Genomic DNA, 16,623 nt, shown 5'->3' with positions numbered 1-16,623 from the left:
AGTGTCCTTGACAGGGCCTCGAGGTGCGCGTGTGGTCTGGGTGCCAGAGACCCTTACTCAGGGACCTCTGGGGGACCTCAGGGGACCAGACTACCGTGCCCGATCCGTTGGAGTTCAGCTTGACCTTTAAGGCTGAGGGCGGGACCTGTAGCGTCGGAGCGAGTCTCATGGGGTCGGGGCGAGGTTCCTTTTACCAGCTAGGAATTTAGGGGATGCTGGAGGAACTTACTAAAGAGTAGCCTCACACTTGACGAGAACGTTTGAGGTTCAGAACAATCCCGTGGGAGATGTTATTACCTCCCATAATGAAGAAACGGAAGCTCAAATAGGTAATTTTACCAGGGTCACGCGGTCAGAAAGTGAGGGCGCTTAAATTCAGACCTAGGTCTCTCCGACTCTTAAGCCTGAACTTTTAACTACTATGTGCCACCCAGTGGCAAAGCAACTGTCATTTCAGTAGCCCTTCTCTATTTACATAACCCTGACAACTAGTATTGTTATTTACGTTTTACAGATGAGACGGAGGTCCTGAGAGTTTGACCGATTTAAGGTCACGTGTCTAGGAAGTGCTGGAACCAAGACTTCTTTCAGAGTTTTCTCTAAGTTTAGTGCCTTTTTTTGTTTCAAACCACACTATTGCCTATAATCCCAGCACTTTGAGAGGCTGAGGCGGGCAGATCACCTGAGGTTGGGAGTTCGAGACCAGCCTGGCCAACAAGGTGAAACCGCATCTCTACTTAAAAAATACAAAAGTTAACTGGGGTGTGGTGGCGGGTGCCTGTAGTCCCACCTACTCAGGAGGTTGAGGCAGGAGAATTACCTGAACCCGCAAGGCATAGGTTGCAGTGAGCAGAGATCGCCTCTCCAGCCTGGGCGACAGAGCGCGAGACTGTGTCTCAAAAAAAAAAAAAAAAAAAAAAAAAAAAATTAATAGTTGGGATGCTGTTATAATAGCTACAATTTATTGTGTACCTACTGGATGCCAGGCATTGTGCTGTGTTTTGTTGCTGGTTTTTTTTTTTGTTTGTTTGTTTTTTGTTTTCCGAGACGGAGTCTCGCTCTGTCACCCAGGCTGGAGTGCAGTGCCACGGTCTCGGCTCACTGCAAGCTCCACCTCCCGGGTTCACGCCATTCTCCTGCCTCAGCCTCCCAAGTAGTTGGGACTACAGGCGCCGGTCACCACGCCTGGCTAATTTTTTTTTTTTTTGTATTTTTAGTAGAGACGGGGTTTCACTGTGTTAGCCAGGATGGTCTTGATCTCCTGACCTCGTGATCCGCGCACCTCAGCCTCCCAAAGTGCTGGGATTACAGGCGTGAGCCACCGCGCCTGGCTTGTTGCTGTTTTTAAGAGATTAGGTCTCACTATGTTGCCAAGGCTTGCCTTGGACTCCTGGTCTCAAGTGATCCTCCTTCCTTAGCATCCCAAATAACTCGGACTATGGGCACCCACCACTGTTCCCAGCCATGCTGAGTGTTTTATATGCATAGTATAGCAGTTAACAACATAGACTCTGGAGCTCGATTGCCTGAATTCAAATCTTAGGCAGATTTTTGCTTCTGTTTTCTTATCTGTAAAGTGGGAATAATCATAGTACTTACTTCAGGGTTATCATGAGGCTCAAATGAGTTAACGTGTGTAAGCCACTTAGAATAGTTTCTGTCACTTAGTCATCGTTATATAAATGTTAGGTATTGTTGTCATTATTGTTATCTTTTTAAAGCCTCATTAATATCACTATGATGATGATGATGTGGAAGCTGTAGCTCAGAGAGGCTAAATGACCTCCCCAAGGTCACACAGCTAGTAAGTGGAGGAATTGAGATTCCAGTTCCAGATTACGTCCAGAGCTCAGACACTTCCCCACATTGCTTCTATGTATAGCTTAATTTTGTTGGCTAATACATGGGATCTCAACAAATTTTTCTTCAACTTTAATTCTTTTATCTGTGCTGAACAGAATGTTAATTTGTACACCCTTAAGGTGAAGGACCTAAAGGACTGCCTTTATTGAACTTCCACTTTGAAATTTTCTGACTTCTGCGCAATTAAAATATACGCCTTATGCGTTTCAGCAATGTGGTTTATTTATAGAGTTGTCTTCCGGTTCACGTGTACTGGGTCTGCTTTTGGGTGCTGCGTTTTCTGTCAAAGGTTGTTTATTTCTAACCCATTTTGATTTCCTGTTGCTTTGTGAGTTGGTATTATGACCTGCAACAGGAACACCAGGAAACCTATCTTAAATGGAGCAGCCAGATTGAGATCCTGTAGACTAAAATAAAAAACTACTCATTATTCTACAGCCATATTTGGTTGTAAGTATGAATTAGGCATTAGTTTTATTAGGGAAAAACCTAGATATAGAAACTTCACTCTGAGCCAAACCTCTGTGAACAGTTCTGCTAAAATAGAGCTTGGCTATTAGCTCCATGTCCTTGGACAGTGACTTACTCTCTCTCAACCTCAGTTTCAACGTCTGTAAAATGGGGATTATTATATGTTCTTTGTGGCATTATTGAGAGAATTAAATGAAATAATATGGTTAAAGCAAACAGTCCAAACTTGACCTCAATTAATAGTAGCTATTGATACTAATAAAGAAGAAAATATTCCTTTTTTCATCAAATCTGTTTTATAGACTTCATACACTGATCACTAACTTCTAGTATCCCTTACTATTAAAAATTCCATCAAGAGAAATTATTTGTCTTTGTGCTACTCATTTGCTTTAAAAATAATAGCCATCATTTATTAAGCTGCTATATTCCTGGCACTATGTTAGTTGTTTACATGTATTCATTATTTTATTTTAAGTTCAAAGTTATTTTTATCATTGATAAGGAAAGTGATGCTCAGAAGAGTAAATTGCCTAAAGTTGAAATTTACAGCCAGGTCTGACTAATTGTAGGCTATTTTGTACATCATTAATAACATACAAGGTTTCTTTATTGTGTCTGACCCTGACATAATAGTTTTTGAGGCCGGGCATGGTGGCTCACGCCTGTAATCCTAGCACTTTGGGAGGCCAAGGCAGGTGGATTTCCTGAGCTCAGGAGTTCACGACCGGCCTGGGCAACATGGTGAAATCCTGTCTCTACTAAAAATACAAAAAAATTAGCTGGGCATGGTGGTGTGTGCCTGTAATCCCAGCTACTTGGGAGGCTGAGGCATGAGAATTGCTTGAACCCGGGAGGAAGGAGGTTGCTGTGAGCCAAGATTGCGCCACTGCACTCCATCCTTGGCAACAGAGTGAGACTCAGTCTCAAAAGATAATGAAGATAATATTTTTTGAAAAGTTTGAAAGAAAAGGTGATAGCTTTCAACAGGTATTATTTTGGGGGGCTTCTGCTGTTTACTAGGTACTGTGTCAAGGGCTTTACTTGCATAACCTCATTAATTATTCCCAACCCTAAGAAATAAGTACAATTATTCCCATTTTACAGTTGAAGACATCAACGAGCAGAAATATTCAGGAGTCAGTAATGGAGCTAGGATTGGCTTCCAGGTCTTCCTGACAGCAAAGCCCATGTTATTCATTCCATTATGTTGGATCAAAATTTTAGGATGGGTTTTTTAAAAAAACATAAGATGTGGGACTGTTACTCAAAGGAAGCAGCTTCCTGGTATTTGATACTAATTGTCCTTAATTTTTAGCTGAGCCATAGCAACATTACTGGCAAAAGCTATTGATATTTTGTCAGTTAGCTAGGGCTGTGTTCTATCCTGAGGTAGTTGTAGGCAATGGCATCTTTCCATGGTCAAAGACCTCAGATGTAGAATGCGTAACTTGTGTTAACATAGTAGAGAGTGGCATTTTCCAGAGCTCTAGTTCTATACCATGGAAGACCTCAAACCTCAATCATGCTTTAGACTCACATTAAAGGGCATCCTAATTGGTAATCAGTGCGTAAGGAACCAAAGAAAATTTTAATTAAATGCTGTCGTGTGAATTTTCCAGTCATTTTATGCCCGTTGAGATGGTTTTCTTATTTAAAGTCTTCTAGTGCTCTGCCTTCCCTCTTTAAACTTTATCAAGATTTTGTGCTTTTCTCATGTAAGGGTTTAATTAGAATCATTGAAATTTTTGTCTGCTGCATATTTGCTTAATGGGCATTTTGGTGCAGTGGAAATAACTTGGGGTTTGGAGTCCAAAGTGGGGAAGTTTCTTAAATCTCTGTAAGCCTTAGTTTCTTCATTCTGTAAAATGAGGCAAATAATACTTTCTTCTAGGGCAGTTGGGAAAAGGATTAGAGATAATGTATTTAAATTGTCTAGTACTTAGCTCAGTTTATAGGAATTGCTTGATAATTGGTACGAATTATCTGAAGTTGCAATATGGTCTCTTTTACTTAGATCTGCTTTTTGTCTTATTCTTTTTAGTGGATGTTTCCAAGGATTGTCTTCAGTCATGGCCTTGGGATTAAAGTGCTTCCGCATGTTCCACCCTGCCTTTCGCAATTATCTTGCAGCCTCTATCAAACCCATTTCAGAAGTTACACTGAAGACAGTGCATGAAAGACAGCATGGCCACAGGCAGTACGTGGCCTATTCAGCTGTACCAGTCCGCCATTTCGCTACCAAGAAAGCCAAAGGTAGAGACATGTGATGTTCTCTCCTACTTCACCCCTTTCTTAAATTTGGCCCTTGAATTATAGCTAGCAGGTATCTCAGATGTACTGAATTTCTCCCCTTGCTAACATGAGGAAATGGGGCCTCAGCTATTTCATTTGATTAACTTAAAAGGTTACAGTGGCAGAGATGGTGTTACAACCCAGTGCCTGTTTTCTTATTACCATGCTGCCTCATTTGTTTTCTTGGTAGCTCAGAAAATGCCTAATTTCTTTCTTTTAGATTTAGAGTTAGAGGTATAAGTGCCAAGCAAGCCAGAATGCTTGTAGCAGGGATCAATATATTGTCTCCATATAGGAAGATACATGTTGGAAGTATAATTAAGACCAGAAGGTTGTTGGGTGAAGTGGGTATTAGAGTCATGGATTTAGATGGATGATCTTAATGGCTTGTGTCATCCAAGAATGAGACTTTGATGTACTGCAGGTCTCAGCTTAAATGCTACTTCCTCTGGGAAGCCTTCCCTGACCTCTAAGACTAGGTCAAGTCCCCTGTTAACTGCACTCGTGCATTCTGTTATTTTACCTTTGATGCACTTAAAACAGCAGTGATTAATTAATTAAATGTAAGACTGATTATCATTTATCTGCCTTCTATGCTGGACCTGATGAAGGTAGGTTCTATATTGTTCTTATTTAGCACCTAACAGGGCCTGGATATAGTATTTTTGACAAATTTTGTTGAATGAAAGAATGAGTGATAGAAAATTGTCAGTCACACCAGCAATTTGCAGTGGTGGATTAGGGAGTCCTCCCCCGAGAATGGCGCTAGATATATGCTGCTGAATATTTTCCCACTGACTTTTCTTTTCTAATTTCATGCAGATCTTCCCTTTTCTGTAATAGGAAAATTAACAAATTGCTGAAAGAATGGTAATGCTTAGAAGACTTATATTCTGTTAATAGTAATAACCTTTGATCTGTATGTTACATTATATTTTTTAAAGTTTCCATACATTTACTAATTTTATCCTTATAATTATCCATTGAAGAAGTAATTTTCCATTGAAGAAATCCTTATAATTATCTAGTTAATCCAGATCTCACCATTTTATAAACGAAGAAACTGAGATAATTAGTGAGAAATTTGCCCATGGTCCTATATAATTAATGGCAGAACCAGAAACTTTAGTTCTTGATGCCTACAGTATTACAGTCTTCTAGTACACTAGACAGTGACTACAGTGCATAAGCAGAATTTTTTCATATTTTGTAAGCTATTCAGTTTTGTCTTCTTTGCTTGCCTCTATAAAAGTTGGTTAAGCTGAGTGCTGTGGCTCACACCTGTAATCCCAGCTACTCAGGAGGCTGAGGCGAGGGAATTGCTTGAGGCCAGGAGTTTGAGATTAGTCTGGGCAACGTAATGAGACCTTGCCTCTTAAAAAAAAAAAAAAAGCTGGGCCTGGTGGCCTGTACCTGTAGTCCCAGCTACTCAGGAGGCTGCGGTGGAAGGATCACTTGAGGTGAGGAGTTAGAGGCTGCAGAAGTTGGTTGTTTGACTTTTTCTTTTAGATTTATTCGATTCTTTCTTTTATATTAGGGATGCTTATTCTTTGTCAATAATATGTGTTACAAGTATCTTCTTTGCTTTTACTTTATGATGTTTTGTTGAAATGGGTTTTAATGTCATATTTTCAGTCCTTTATTAATTGTGTCGTCTTTAAGAAATACCCCTCTATTGCAAGGTAATTTATTTCTGAATATAATGTGAGGTAATTTTTGAAGTTTCCTTTTCAAGTGGATAACAAGTTGTATCAAAATCATTTATTGATTAGCCTATTCTTTACTCCCAGATTTGTAATGTCCCCCCGTTGTGTGAGTTTCTTTATATATATGGTATTGTTTCTGAGCTCTTGATTTTATTGAACTGCTTATCTCTCCCTGCAGTAAATTTCATACTGCCTTACTGTCATAAAGTTCAATTTAGTGGTACAAATCTTTCCCCTTACCACACATATGCTTTTTCTTCTTGACTTTCTCCTCTTCTATATGAAATTTATGATCATAGTGTCAAGTTTTCTCCAGACAGATCTTGCACAAGATTAGGAGTGGTGGCCCACACCTATAATCCCAGCACTTTGGGAGGCCAAGGGGGTTGGATTACTTGAGCTCAGGAGTTCCGACCAGCCTGGGCAGCATGGGGAAACCCTGTCTCTACAAAAATTAGCCAGATGTGGTGGTGCATCTCTGTGGTCCCAGCTACTCAGGAGGCTGAAGTGGGAGCATTGCTTGAGCCCAGTAGGTCAAGGCTGCAGTGAGCCATGATCATGCTGCTGCCACTCCAGCTTGGGGAATGAGACCCATGTCTCAAAAAAAAAAAAAAAAAAAAAAAAAAAAAAAAAATCTTGTGTTGTAGTTCTTTAAATCAGGTTTTTATTTCTGGGGGACAAATCCATCTTTTTTTTTTCTTTTTGTGGTCACTTTTATATATGTTAGTGTTTTGAGTTATATATAAAGAAAAATGTGTACATAAATCATAAGTTTGTGCTTCAGTGAATTTTCGCAAAGTGAAAACAATCATGTAGTCATCACCCAAATCAATAAATAGATTGTCACTTGTATTTTGGAAACTTACCACATGTCCCTTTGAGTTGTTACTCTCCCACTATAAGGATGCATAACCCACTATATTGACTTTAACACCACAGATTAGTTTTGTCCTTTGTTAAGTCAGTATGGATTTTGTGTCTGACTTCTATTGGTAATAATCTATTTGTGACATATGTCTATGTTGTGCACATAATGGTGGTTTGTGCATTTTTATTTTTTTAATGATATTCTACTGAAAGTATATACCACAATTTAATATCCATTCCACAGTTGACAGACTTTTGGGTTGCTTCCAGTTTTGAGCTAAAAAAAAAATGCTAGTATAAGCATTCTTGTACATGTGTTGTGTTGCACATATGTCCCTTTCCATTCTTCTCCCCTCCTGTCCTATTGTCCTCCCTTCTCCTCTCCTCCCCCCACTTTCATTGGATTGGCTAGGAACTCTAGTATAATTTGAATAAATGTGACTGGTGATAATAGGCATCTTTGTTTTATTCCTGATTTTACAGGAAACACTTCTTATATGTTAATGTTAAGAATTATGTTTGTGGAGAAATCATATTACCTGACTTCAAATTATACCACAGACCTATAATAACCAAAGAAGCATGGTATGGGCATAAAAACAGATACGTAGACTTTGTTAGTCTGTTCTCATGCTGCTATGAAGAAATACCCGAGACTGAGTAATTTATAAAGGAAAAACGTTTAGGCCAGGCACGGTGGCTCATATCTGTAATCCCAGCACTTTGGTAGGTCAAGGTGGGTGGATCACTTGAGGTCAGGAGTTTGAGACCAGCCTGGCTAATGTGGCTGGCCATATACAAAAATACAAAAGTTAGCTGGGCATGGTGGCGCATGCCTGTCATCCCAGCTACTTGGGAGGCTGAGGCAGGAGAATTGCTTGAACCCAGGAGGCGGAGGTTGCATTGAGCTAAGATTGTGCCACTGCACTCCAGCCTGAGTGACAAAGCAAGACTCTGTCACAAAAAAAAGAAAAAAAATTAAAAAATTAAAATAAAAAGGAAAGAAGTTTAATTGACTAGCAGTTCTGCATGACTGGGGAGGCCTCAGGAAACTTACAATCATGGCAGAAAGCACCTCTTCACAAGGGGGCAGGAGAGAGAATAAGTGCCCACTGAAGGGATTAGCCCCTTATAAAACCATCAGATCTCTTGAGAACTAACTCACTATCACAAAAACAGGATGGGGAAAACCGCCTTCATGATTCAGTTATCTCCACCTCCCCCATGAGAGGTGGGGAACTACAATTCAGGATGAGATTTGGGTGGGGACACAGCCAAACCATATCATTCCACCCCTGGCCCCTCCCAAATGTCATGTCCTCACAATTCAAAACACAATCATGCCCTTCCAACAGTCTCCCAAAGTCTTAACTCATTCCAGCATTAACTCAAAAGTTAAAGTCCATAGTCTCATATGAGACAAGGCAAATCCCTTCTACCTAACCTATAAAATCAAAAACAAGTTAGTTACATCCTAGAAACAATGGGGTATAGACATTGGCTAAATACAACCATTCCAAATGGGAGACGTTGGCCAAAACAAAGGGGCTACAGGCTCCATGCAAGTCTAAAATCCAGTAGGGCAGTCATTAAACCTTAAAGTTCCAAAATGATCTTCTTTGACTCCATGTCTCACATCCAGGTCATGCTGATGCAAGAGGTGGGCTCCCATGGCCTTGGGCAGCTCTGTCCCTGCGACTTTGTAGGCTATAGTGCCCCTCCTGGCTGCTTTCACAGGCTAGCAATGAGTGTCTACGGCTTTTCCTGGCACACAGTGCAAGATGTTGATAGACCTACCAAGTTCTGGGTTGGAGGATGGTGGCCCTCTACTCACAGCTCCACTAGGCAGTGCCCCAGTGGGGACTCTGTGTGGGAGCTCCAACTTCACATTTCCCTTCTGCACTGCCTTAGCAGCTGTTCTCCATGAGGGCTCTGCCCCTGCAGCAGACTTCTGCCTAGACATGCAGGTGTTTCCATACATCCTCTGAAATCTAGGCAGAAATCCAAACTTTGATTCTTGTCTTTTGCGCACCCGCAGGACCAACACCACGTGGAAGCTGCCAAGGCTGGGGGGCTTGTACCCTCTGAAGCAATGTCCTGAACTGTACCTTGGCCCCTTTTAGCCATGGCTGGAGCAGCTGGCATGCAGTCCCAAGGCTGTATACAGCAGTGGGGGGGCCCTGTACCTGGCCCAAGAAACCATTTTTCCCTCCTAGGCCTCCAGGCCTGTGATCAAAGGGACTGGTAGAAGGTGTCTGACATAACATTTGCCCCATTGTCTTGGTGATTAACATTCAGCTCCTTGTTAAATTATGCAGATTTCTGCAGGTGGCTTGAATTTATCTATAAAAAATGGTTTTTTTTTCTTTTGCATTGTCAGGCTGCAATTTTTCCAACTTTTTTTTTTTTTTGAGACAGAGTCTCGTTCTGTTGCCAAGCTGGAGTGCAGTGGCATGATCTCAGCTCACTGCAGCCTCCGACTTCCTGGTTCAAGTGATTCTCCTGCCCCAGCCTCCTGAATGGTTGGGATTACAGGCACGTGCCACCACGCCCAGCTAATTTTTGTATTTTTAGTCGAGATGGGATTTCACCATGTTGGTCAGTATGGTTTTGATCTCCTGACCTCGTGATCCACCCACCTCGGCCTCCCAAAGTGCTGGGATTATAGGGGTAAGCCAGCATGCCTGGCCAAATTTTTCAAACTTTTATGCTCTCCTTCCTCTTGAATGCTTTGTCACTTAGAAATTTATTCTGCCAGATACCCCAAATCATCTCTCTCAAGTTCAAAGTTCCACAGATCTCTAGGACATGGGCAAAAACCCACCAGTCTCTTTGCTAAAGCACAAGAGTCACCTTTGCTCCAGTTCCCAACAAGTTCCTTATCTCCATCTGAGACTACCTCAGCCTGTACTTCATCGTTTATATCACTGTCAGCATTTTGATCAAAGCCATTCAACAAGTCTCTAGGAAGTTCCTAACTTTCCCACATCTTCCTGTCTTCTGAGCCCTCCAAGTCTCTAGGAAGTTCCAAGCTTTCCCACATTTTCCTGTCTTCTTCTGAGTCCTCTGAACTGTTCTAGCCTCTGCGTGTTACCCAGTTCCAAAGTTGCTTCCACATTTTCAGGTATCCTTACAGCAGCACACCACTCTTCGAGTAGTGTGTTAGTACTTACTGTATTAGTTTGTTCTCAAACACTGCTAATAAAAACGTACCTGAGACTGAGTAATTTAGAAAGGAAAGAAGTTTAATTGACTCACAGTTCTGCATGGCTGGGGAGGCCTCAGGAAACTTACAATCATGGTGGAAGGCACCTGTTCACATGGGGGCGAGAGAGAATGAGTGCCCAGCGAAGGGGGAAGCTGCTTATAAAACCATCAGATCTCTTGAGAACTCACTGTCACAAGAACAGGATGGGGGAAACCACCCCCATGATTCAATTATCTCTACCTGGTCCCTCCTACTACACGTGGAATTATGGAAACTACAATTCAAAATGAGATTTGGGTGAGGACACAGCCGAACCACATCAAAAACCAGTGGAACTGAATAGAGAACCCATAAACAAATTCATACACCTACAGTGAACTCTTTTTTTGACAAAGGTGCCAAGAACATACATTGGGGAAAGGACAATCTCTTTAATAAATGTTGCTGAGAAAACTGGATATCCATATGCAGAAGAATGAAACTTGATTTCTGTCTCTCGTCATATACAAAAATCAAAATGGATTAAAGACTTAAATCTAAGACCTCAAACTATCAAACTACTACAAGAAACCATTGGGGAAACTCTCCAGTACATTGTAATGGGCAAGGATTTCTTGAGTAGTACCCCACAAGCACACGCAACCAAAGCAAAAATGGACAAGTGAGATCACATCAAGTTAAAAAGCTTCTGCACAGCAAAGGAAAAAATCAACAAAGTGAAAAAACAACCCACAGAATGGGAGAGAATATTTACAAACTACTCATCTGATAAAGGATTAATAACCAGACTGTATATGTAAGGAGCTCAAACAGCTCTAGGAAAAAAATATCTAATAATCTGATTTAAAAATGGGCAAAATATTTGAATAGACATCTCTTGAAATAAGACATACAAATGGCAAACACACACATAAAAAGGTGCCTGGCATCATTGATCATCAGAGAAATGCAAATCACAACTATAATGAGATGTCATCTCACCCCAGTTAAAATGACTTTTATCCAAAAGTCAGTCAATAACAAATACTGGCGAGATGTGGAGAAAAGGAAACCCTTGTACACTGTTGTTGGAAATGTAAATTAGTACAACCACTGTGGAGAACAGTTTGGAGGTTCCTCAAAAAACTAAGAATAGAGCTACCATATGATCCAGCAATCTTACTGCTGGGTATATACCCAAAAGAAAGGAAATCAGTATATTGAAGAAATATCTGTATTCTCGTGTTTGTTGCAGCACTGTTCACAATAGCCAAGATTTGGAAGTAACCTAAGTTTCCATCAACAGATGACTGGATAAAGAAAATGTGGTACATATACACAATGGCATACTATGTAACCATAAAAAAGAATGAGATCCTGTCATTTGCAACAACATGGATGGAACTGGAGGTCATTCCGTTAAGTGAAATGAGGCACAGAAAGACAAACTTTACTTGTTCTCTAAGTGAGAGCTAAAAATCAAAACAATTCTGTGGATCTAAAAATCAAAACATTTGAACTCATGGAGATAGAGAGTAGAAGGACGGTTATCAGAGACTGGGAATGGTAGGGGAGCGGTGGGAAGGAGTTGGGGGTTGTTAATGGATACAAAAATTATATACAGTTAGAAAGTGAAGAAGACCTAGTAATTAATAGCACAACAGGGTGAATAAAATCAGTGATAATTTAATTGTACATTTAAAATTAACTAAAAGTGTATATTTGAATTGTCTGTTACACAAAGGATAAATGCCTGAGGGGATGGATATTCTGTTTTCTGTGATGTGATTATTATTGCATACATACATCAAAGTATCTCATGTAACCCATAAATATGTATACTATGTACCCACAAAAATTAAAAAATTTTTAAACAGAAAAAAATTATGTTTGGTTTGCTGTTGGTATTCTCTTTTAAGCAAATATCTTTTATCCCTATTTTGCTAGGAGTTTGTTTCATATGGATATTAAACTTTAATCACATGTTCTTACTGCATTTACTGAGATAATCATTTTTTTTCTCTGTTAATCTATTAATGTGACTCAACATCAATAGGTTTTATGATGTTAAACCACTTTTGCATTCTTGGTACGAGCCCTACTTGTTCTTGATACATAATCTGTGTTATACATTGTTGGATTTGGCTTGCTAGTATTAATTTAGGATTTTTTAGACTATATTTGTATGTGACATTAGCCGTAATGTAACTTTCTAGTTTTCATGAGCATAGTTTTCTAGTATTATCCTTCTCTGGCTTTTGTATTAAGAATATCTGAGCCTCATAGTGTAAGTTGGAGAATGCATCTCTTTTTCCTAATGGGATGGTTTGTAAAAAACCAGGATTATCAGTTCCTTGTGTGTTTGATAGAACTTGCGTGTAAAGTAATATGGATCTAGTATTTGTGTGTGTGTAGGTAGACTTTAAATCATAGAATTGGTTTCTTTAATGATTATGAGACTGCTTAGATTTTCTCATTAAGATTTATACTGTTTTATAATCATGTCCATTTTTTCTTTCTTAATACTATTGATCTGTATCTACTTCTTAATTGTTCTTGACAGAAATTATAAACATTTTAAAAGAGTCTTTAATTTTTTGATCTCTCTTTTTTGTGATTTTATGATTTCTGTTCTTTGTTATTTACTTTCTCCTGTGTACTTGTTCTCTTTCCATCCTCTGAGTTGGACAATTAGTTCATTAATTTTTGGCCTTTCTCGTTTTCTTTTTTTCTTTGAAAAATTCTATTATAAACACGATGCTTTGATATACATACAGTGATATGGTTACTTACATGCAAGTTAACATACCCATTTTCTTACGTAGTTACCCCCTTTTTTCTTTGCAAAAGCACATAAAATCTGTCTTAGCAAAAACTCCAGAGTATAATACAATATTTCTAACTATAGTCCTCATACTGTACATTAGATCTCCAGACTTGTTCATCCTACATATCTACTACTTTGTATACTTTGACTTACTATCTCTCCATTTCCTCACCACCACCACCACCCCACCCTGCCGATCCCTGGTAAGTATTATTTTATTCTCTGTGTGTATTCAGCTTTTTTGTAGATTCCACCTGTGGTTAGGCATGGTCACTCATGCTCATAATTCCAGCACTTTGGGAGGCTGAGGCGGGCGGGTCACTTGAGCCCAGGAGTTCGAGACCAGTCTGGGCAATGTGGTGAAACCTCTTCTCTACAAAAAAAAAAACAAAAAAAAAAAACAAAATTAGCCAGGCATGGTGGCATGTGCCTGTAGTCCCAGCTATTCAGGATGCTGAGGTGAGAGAATCCCTGAGCCCAGGGAGGTTGAGGCCTGTAGTGAGCTGAGATCCCACTACTGCACTCCAGTCTGGGTGAGGCCCTGTCGGAAAAAGAAACAAGCAAACCCCTACCCCGAGATTCCGCATACAAGTATAATCATGCAGTATTTTTCTGTGTGTGGCTTATTTTGCTTAGTGTAATGTCCTCCGGGTCCATCCATGGTAAATGGCAAGGTCTCCTTTTTTAAGGTTGAATAATATACCACTAGAAGAAGTTTCTGTCTAAATACAACTTTAAATGCTTCCTATGAAGTTATTTACTTATTTATTTTAGAGACAAGGTCTTGCTTTGTTACCTAGGCTGGAGTGCAGTGGCACAATCATAGCTCACTGTAACCTTGAGCTCCTGGGCTCAAGTGATCCTCTCACCTTGGCCTTCCAGAGTGCTGGGATCACAGGTGTCAGCCATCGTGCCTGACTTGAGTTTTTGATATTCAGTATTTTTATTATGGTCATTTCTCAATATTTAAACATTTCCATTATGCATTTCTCTATAGTCCATGAGTGTTTATTAAGAAGTGTTTAAAGTTGTTCAAATAAATGGTTATTTTGGGGTTAGCTTAATTCTACTCTGTTGAGAGAACATATTCTCTATGATATAGATTATTTTATCTTTGTTGAGATTTGATTTGTGTGTAAAACATGGTTGTTTCATAGAAGGTCCAAGTGTGCTTGAGAATACTGTATATTCTCTTATTGTTGGGTGTATTGTATTAGATCAAATTGACTAATTTTGTTGATCAACTTTTCTGTTTTTTTATTTGCTCAATTATCAGTTATCAAGGAAGGTATATTGAACTCTCCTAGTATGCTTGTAGATTGATCATTTTCTCCTTTTTTGTTGTTTTTTATTTTGAGACAGGGTCTTGCCCAGGCTGGAGTACAGTGGTGTAATCACAGCCCACTGCAACCTCAATCTTCTGGGCTCAACTGATTCTCCCACCTCAGCCTCCCAAGTAGCTGGGACTACAGGCACACACTGCCACGTGTGGGTAATTTTTGTATTTTTTGTAAGGACTGGATTTTGCAGTGTTTCCCAGCCTGGTCTTGAACTGCTGGAATCAAGCAATCTGCCCACCTCAGCCCCACAAAGTGCTGGGATTACAAGTGTAAGCCACTGCACCCAGCCAGTTTCTTCTTTTAATTCTATTAATTTTGAGGCTATCTAATTGATATATTTAATCTTAGATATGTTATATATCTTTTGGGTGAATTTTTTCTGTTATCATTTGAAGTTGTCCTCATGATTTCCAATAGTGAATTTTGTCTTAAAATCTTTTTTGTTTGATGATAAGGTGGCTACACCAGCCTTCTTTTGCTTAATGTTTGCCAGGCTTTGAATTTTTCCATCCCTATCTATCAGACTTTCTGTGATCTTGTATAATTTTTTAAAACTGTCGTGTTATATTCAACTAGATTTTAAAAAATCTTACTGATCTCTCACTTTTAACTGGTCATTTTGATCCATTTATATTTATTGTAGTCACTGCATATTTGTGTTATTTTATTTTGTACTTACTTTTTTTTTTGAGACAGTCTCACTCTGTCGCCCAGGCTGGAATGCAGTGGTGCAGTCTCGGCCCACCGCAACCTCTGCCTCTCAGTTTCAGGTGGTGCTTGTGCCTCAGCCTCCCAGGTAGCTGGGACTACAGGCATGCGCCACCATGCCCAGCTAATTTTTTGTATTTTTAGTAGAGATGGTGTTTCACCTTGTTAGCTAGGCTGATCTCGAACTCCTGGCCTCAGATGATCCTCCCGCCTTGGCCTCCCAAAGTGCTAGGATTACAGGCATGAGCCACCATGCCCGGCCTTATTTTGTACTTTCCTTATATCATGTGTTTTCCTTTTTTTAAAATGCATATTTAAACAATTTTTTATTGATACATATTTGTATATATTTATGGGGTATATGTGATATTTTGTTACATGCATAAATGATTAAGTTAGCGTATATGGGGTATCCAGCATCTCAGGCTTTTATCATTTTTATGTGTTAGGAACATTTAAAGTTCTTTTAGCTATTTTGAAATACACCTTTTTTCCCTTTTTTCTTCTTCTTTTCCTACTAGATTAAATTTCTTTATCCCTCTCTCTCTCTCTTTTAAATTCTGCTGATTTGGAAGATATACTTTTAATTTCTTATTGTTTTGATGATTACCCTTAACTGATTTCTTTAACCTTTTTATGGAAATAAAAAAGCACTGTAGGAAAGTGCAGCTATCATAAATTTCACAAGCTGAAATCACTTATGTATCAGCATCCAGATCAAAAAACAGAATATTCCTAGTATGTCAAAAGTCCTCTTTGTGCTTCTTTCTAGTAAGTACTGCCCTCGACCCTTTGCAGATAACAGTTATTCTGACTTCTAGTAGCATGAATTAGTTTTCTCTGTTTTTTTACTGTTCAGTTTATATTTTCATATCTGGTCTTTGTACTGTACAGTTTTGTATTCTTGTGTCTGGCCTCTGTGTTCAACATCAGGTTTGTGAGACTCATTTAAATTTTTGTGTGTAGTTCATTCTTTCTCATGGTTGCATAGTATTTCATTCATAAATATTACTATTCATTCCAATATTGACAGACATATATTTAAATTTTTAATGTACATATTTGGTTCTAAAAGTTTAAAGTTGGCTGGGCGCGGTGGCTCACACCTATAATCACAGGACTTTGGGAGGCCGAGGAGGGCGGATCACGAGGTCAGGAGATCGAGACTATCCTGGCTAACACAGTGAAACCCCTTCTCTACTAAAAAATTAGCCGGGTGTGGTGGCCATCGCGTGTAGTCCCACCTACTCCGGAAGCTGACGGGGGTGGGGGGGGTTTGGGGGGGAATGGCGTGAACCCAGGAGGCGGAGCTTGCGGTGAGCCGAGATTGCGCCATTGCGCTCCAGCCTGCGGGACAGA

General features: G+C 39.7%; 1 protein-coding gene across 3 annotated transcripts in view; it reads left to right on the top strand.

Moving 5' to 3' along the window:
• The window catches only part of MRRF (mitochondrial ribosome recycling factor), a 69,083-nt gene that overhangs the window by 307 nt on the left and 52,153 nt on the right, over positions 1–16,623 (top strand). For 2 of the 3 annotated variants that reach the window (XM_017884230.1, XM_017884229.1), the window contains exon 2: positions 4,379–4,590. In XM_017884230.1, the coding sequence (XP_017739719.1) occupies positions 4,379–4,590 (212 nt within the window). Of the gene's footprint in view, positions 1–5; positions 330–4,378; positions 4,591–16,623 lie in introns of those variants that run through there. The other variant, XM_017884231.1, reaches the window with a different exon arrangement.

The sequence above is a fragment of the Rhinopithecus bieti genome, unplaced genomic scaffold (assembly GCF_001698545.2).
Source record: "Rhinopithecus bieti isolate Rb0 unplaced genomic scaffold, ASM169854v2 scaffold_13710, whole genome shotgun sequence".
In the NCBI taxonomy this organism is placed as follows: Eukaryota; Metazoa; Chordata; class Mammalia; order Primates; family Cercopithecidae; genus Rhinopithecus; species Rhinopithecus bieti.
This window is presented reverse-complemented; position numbering and strand designations above follow the sequence as displayed.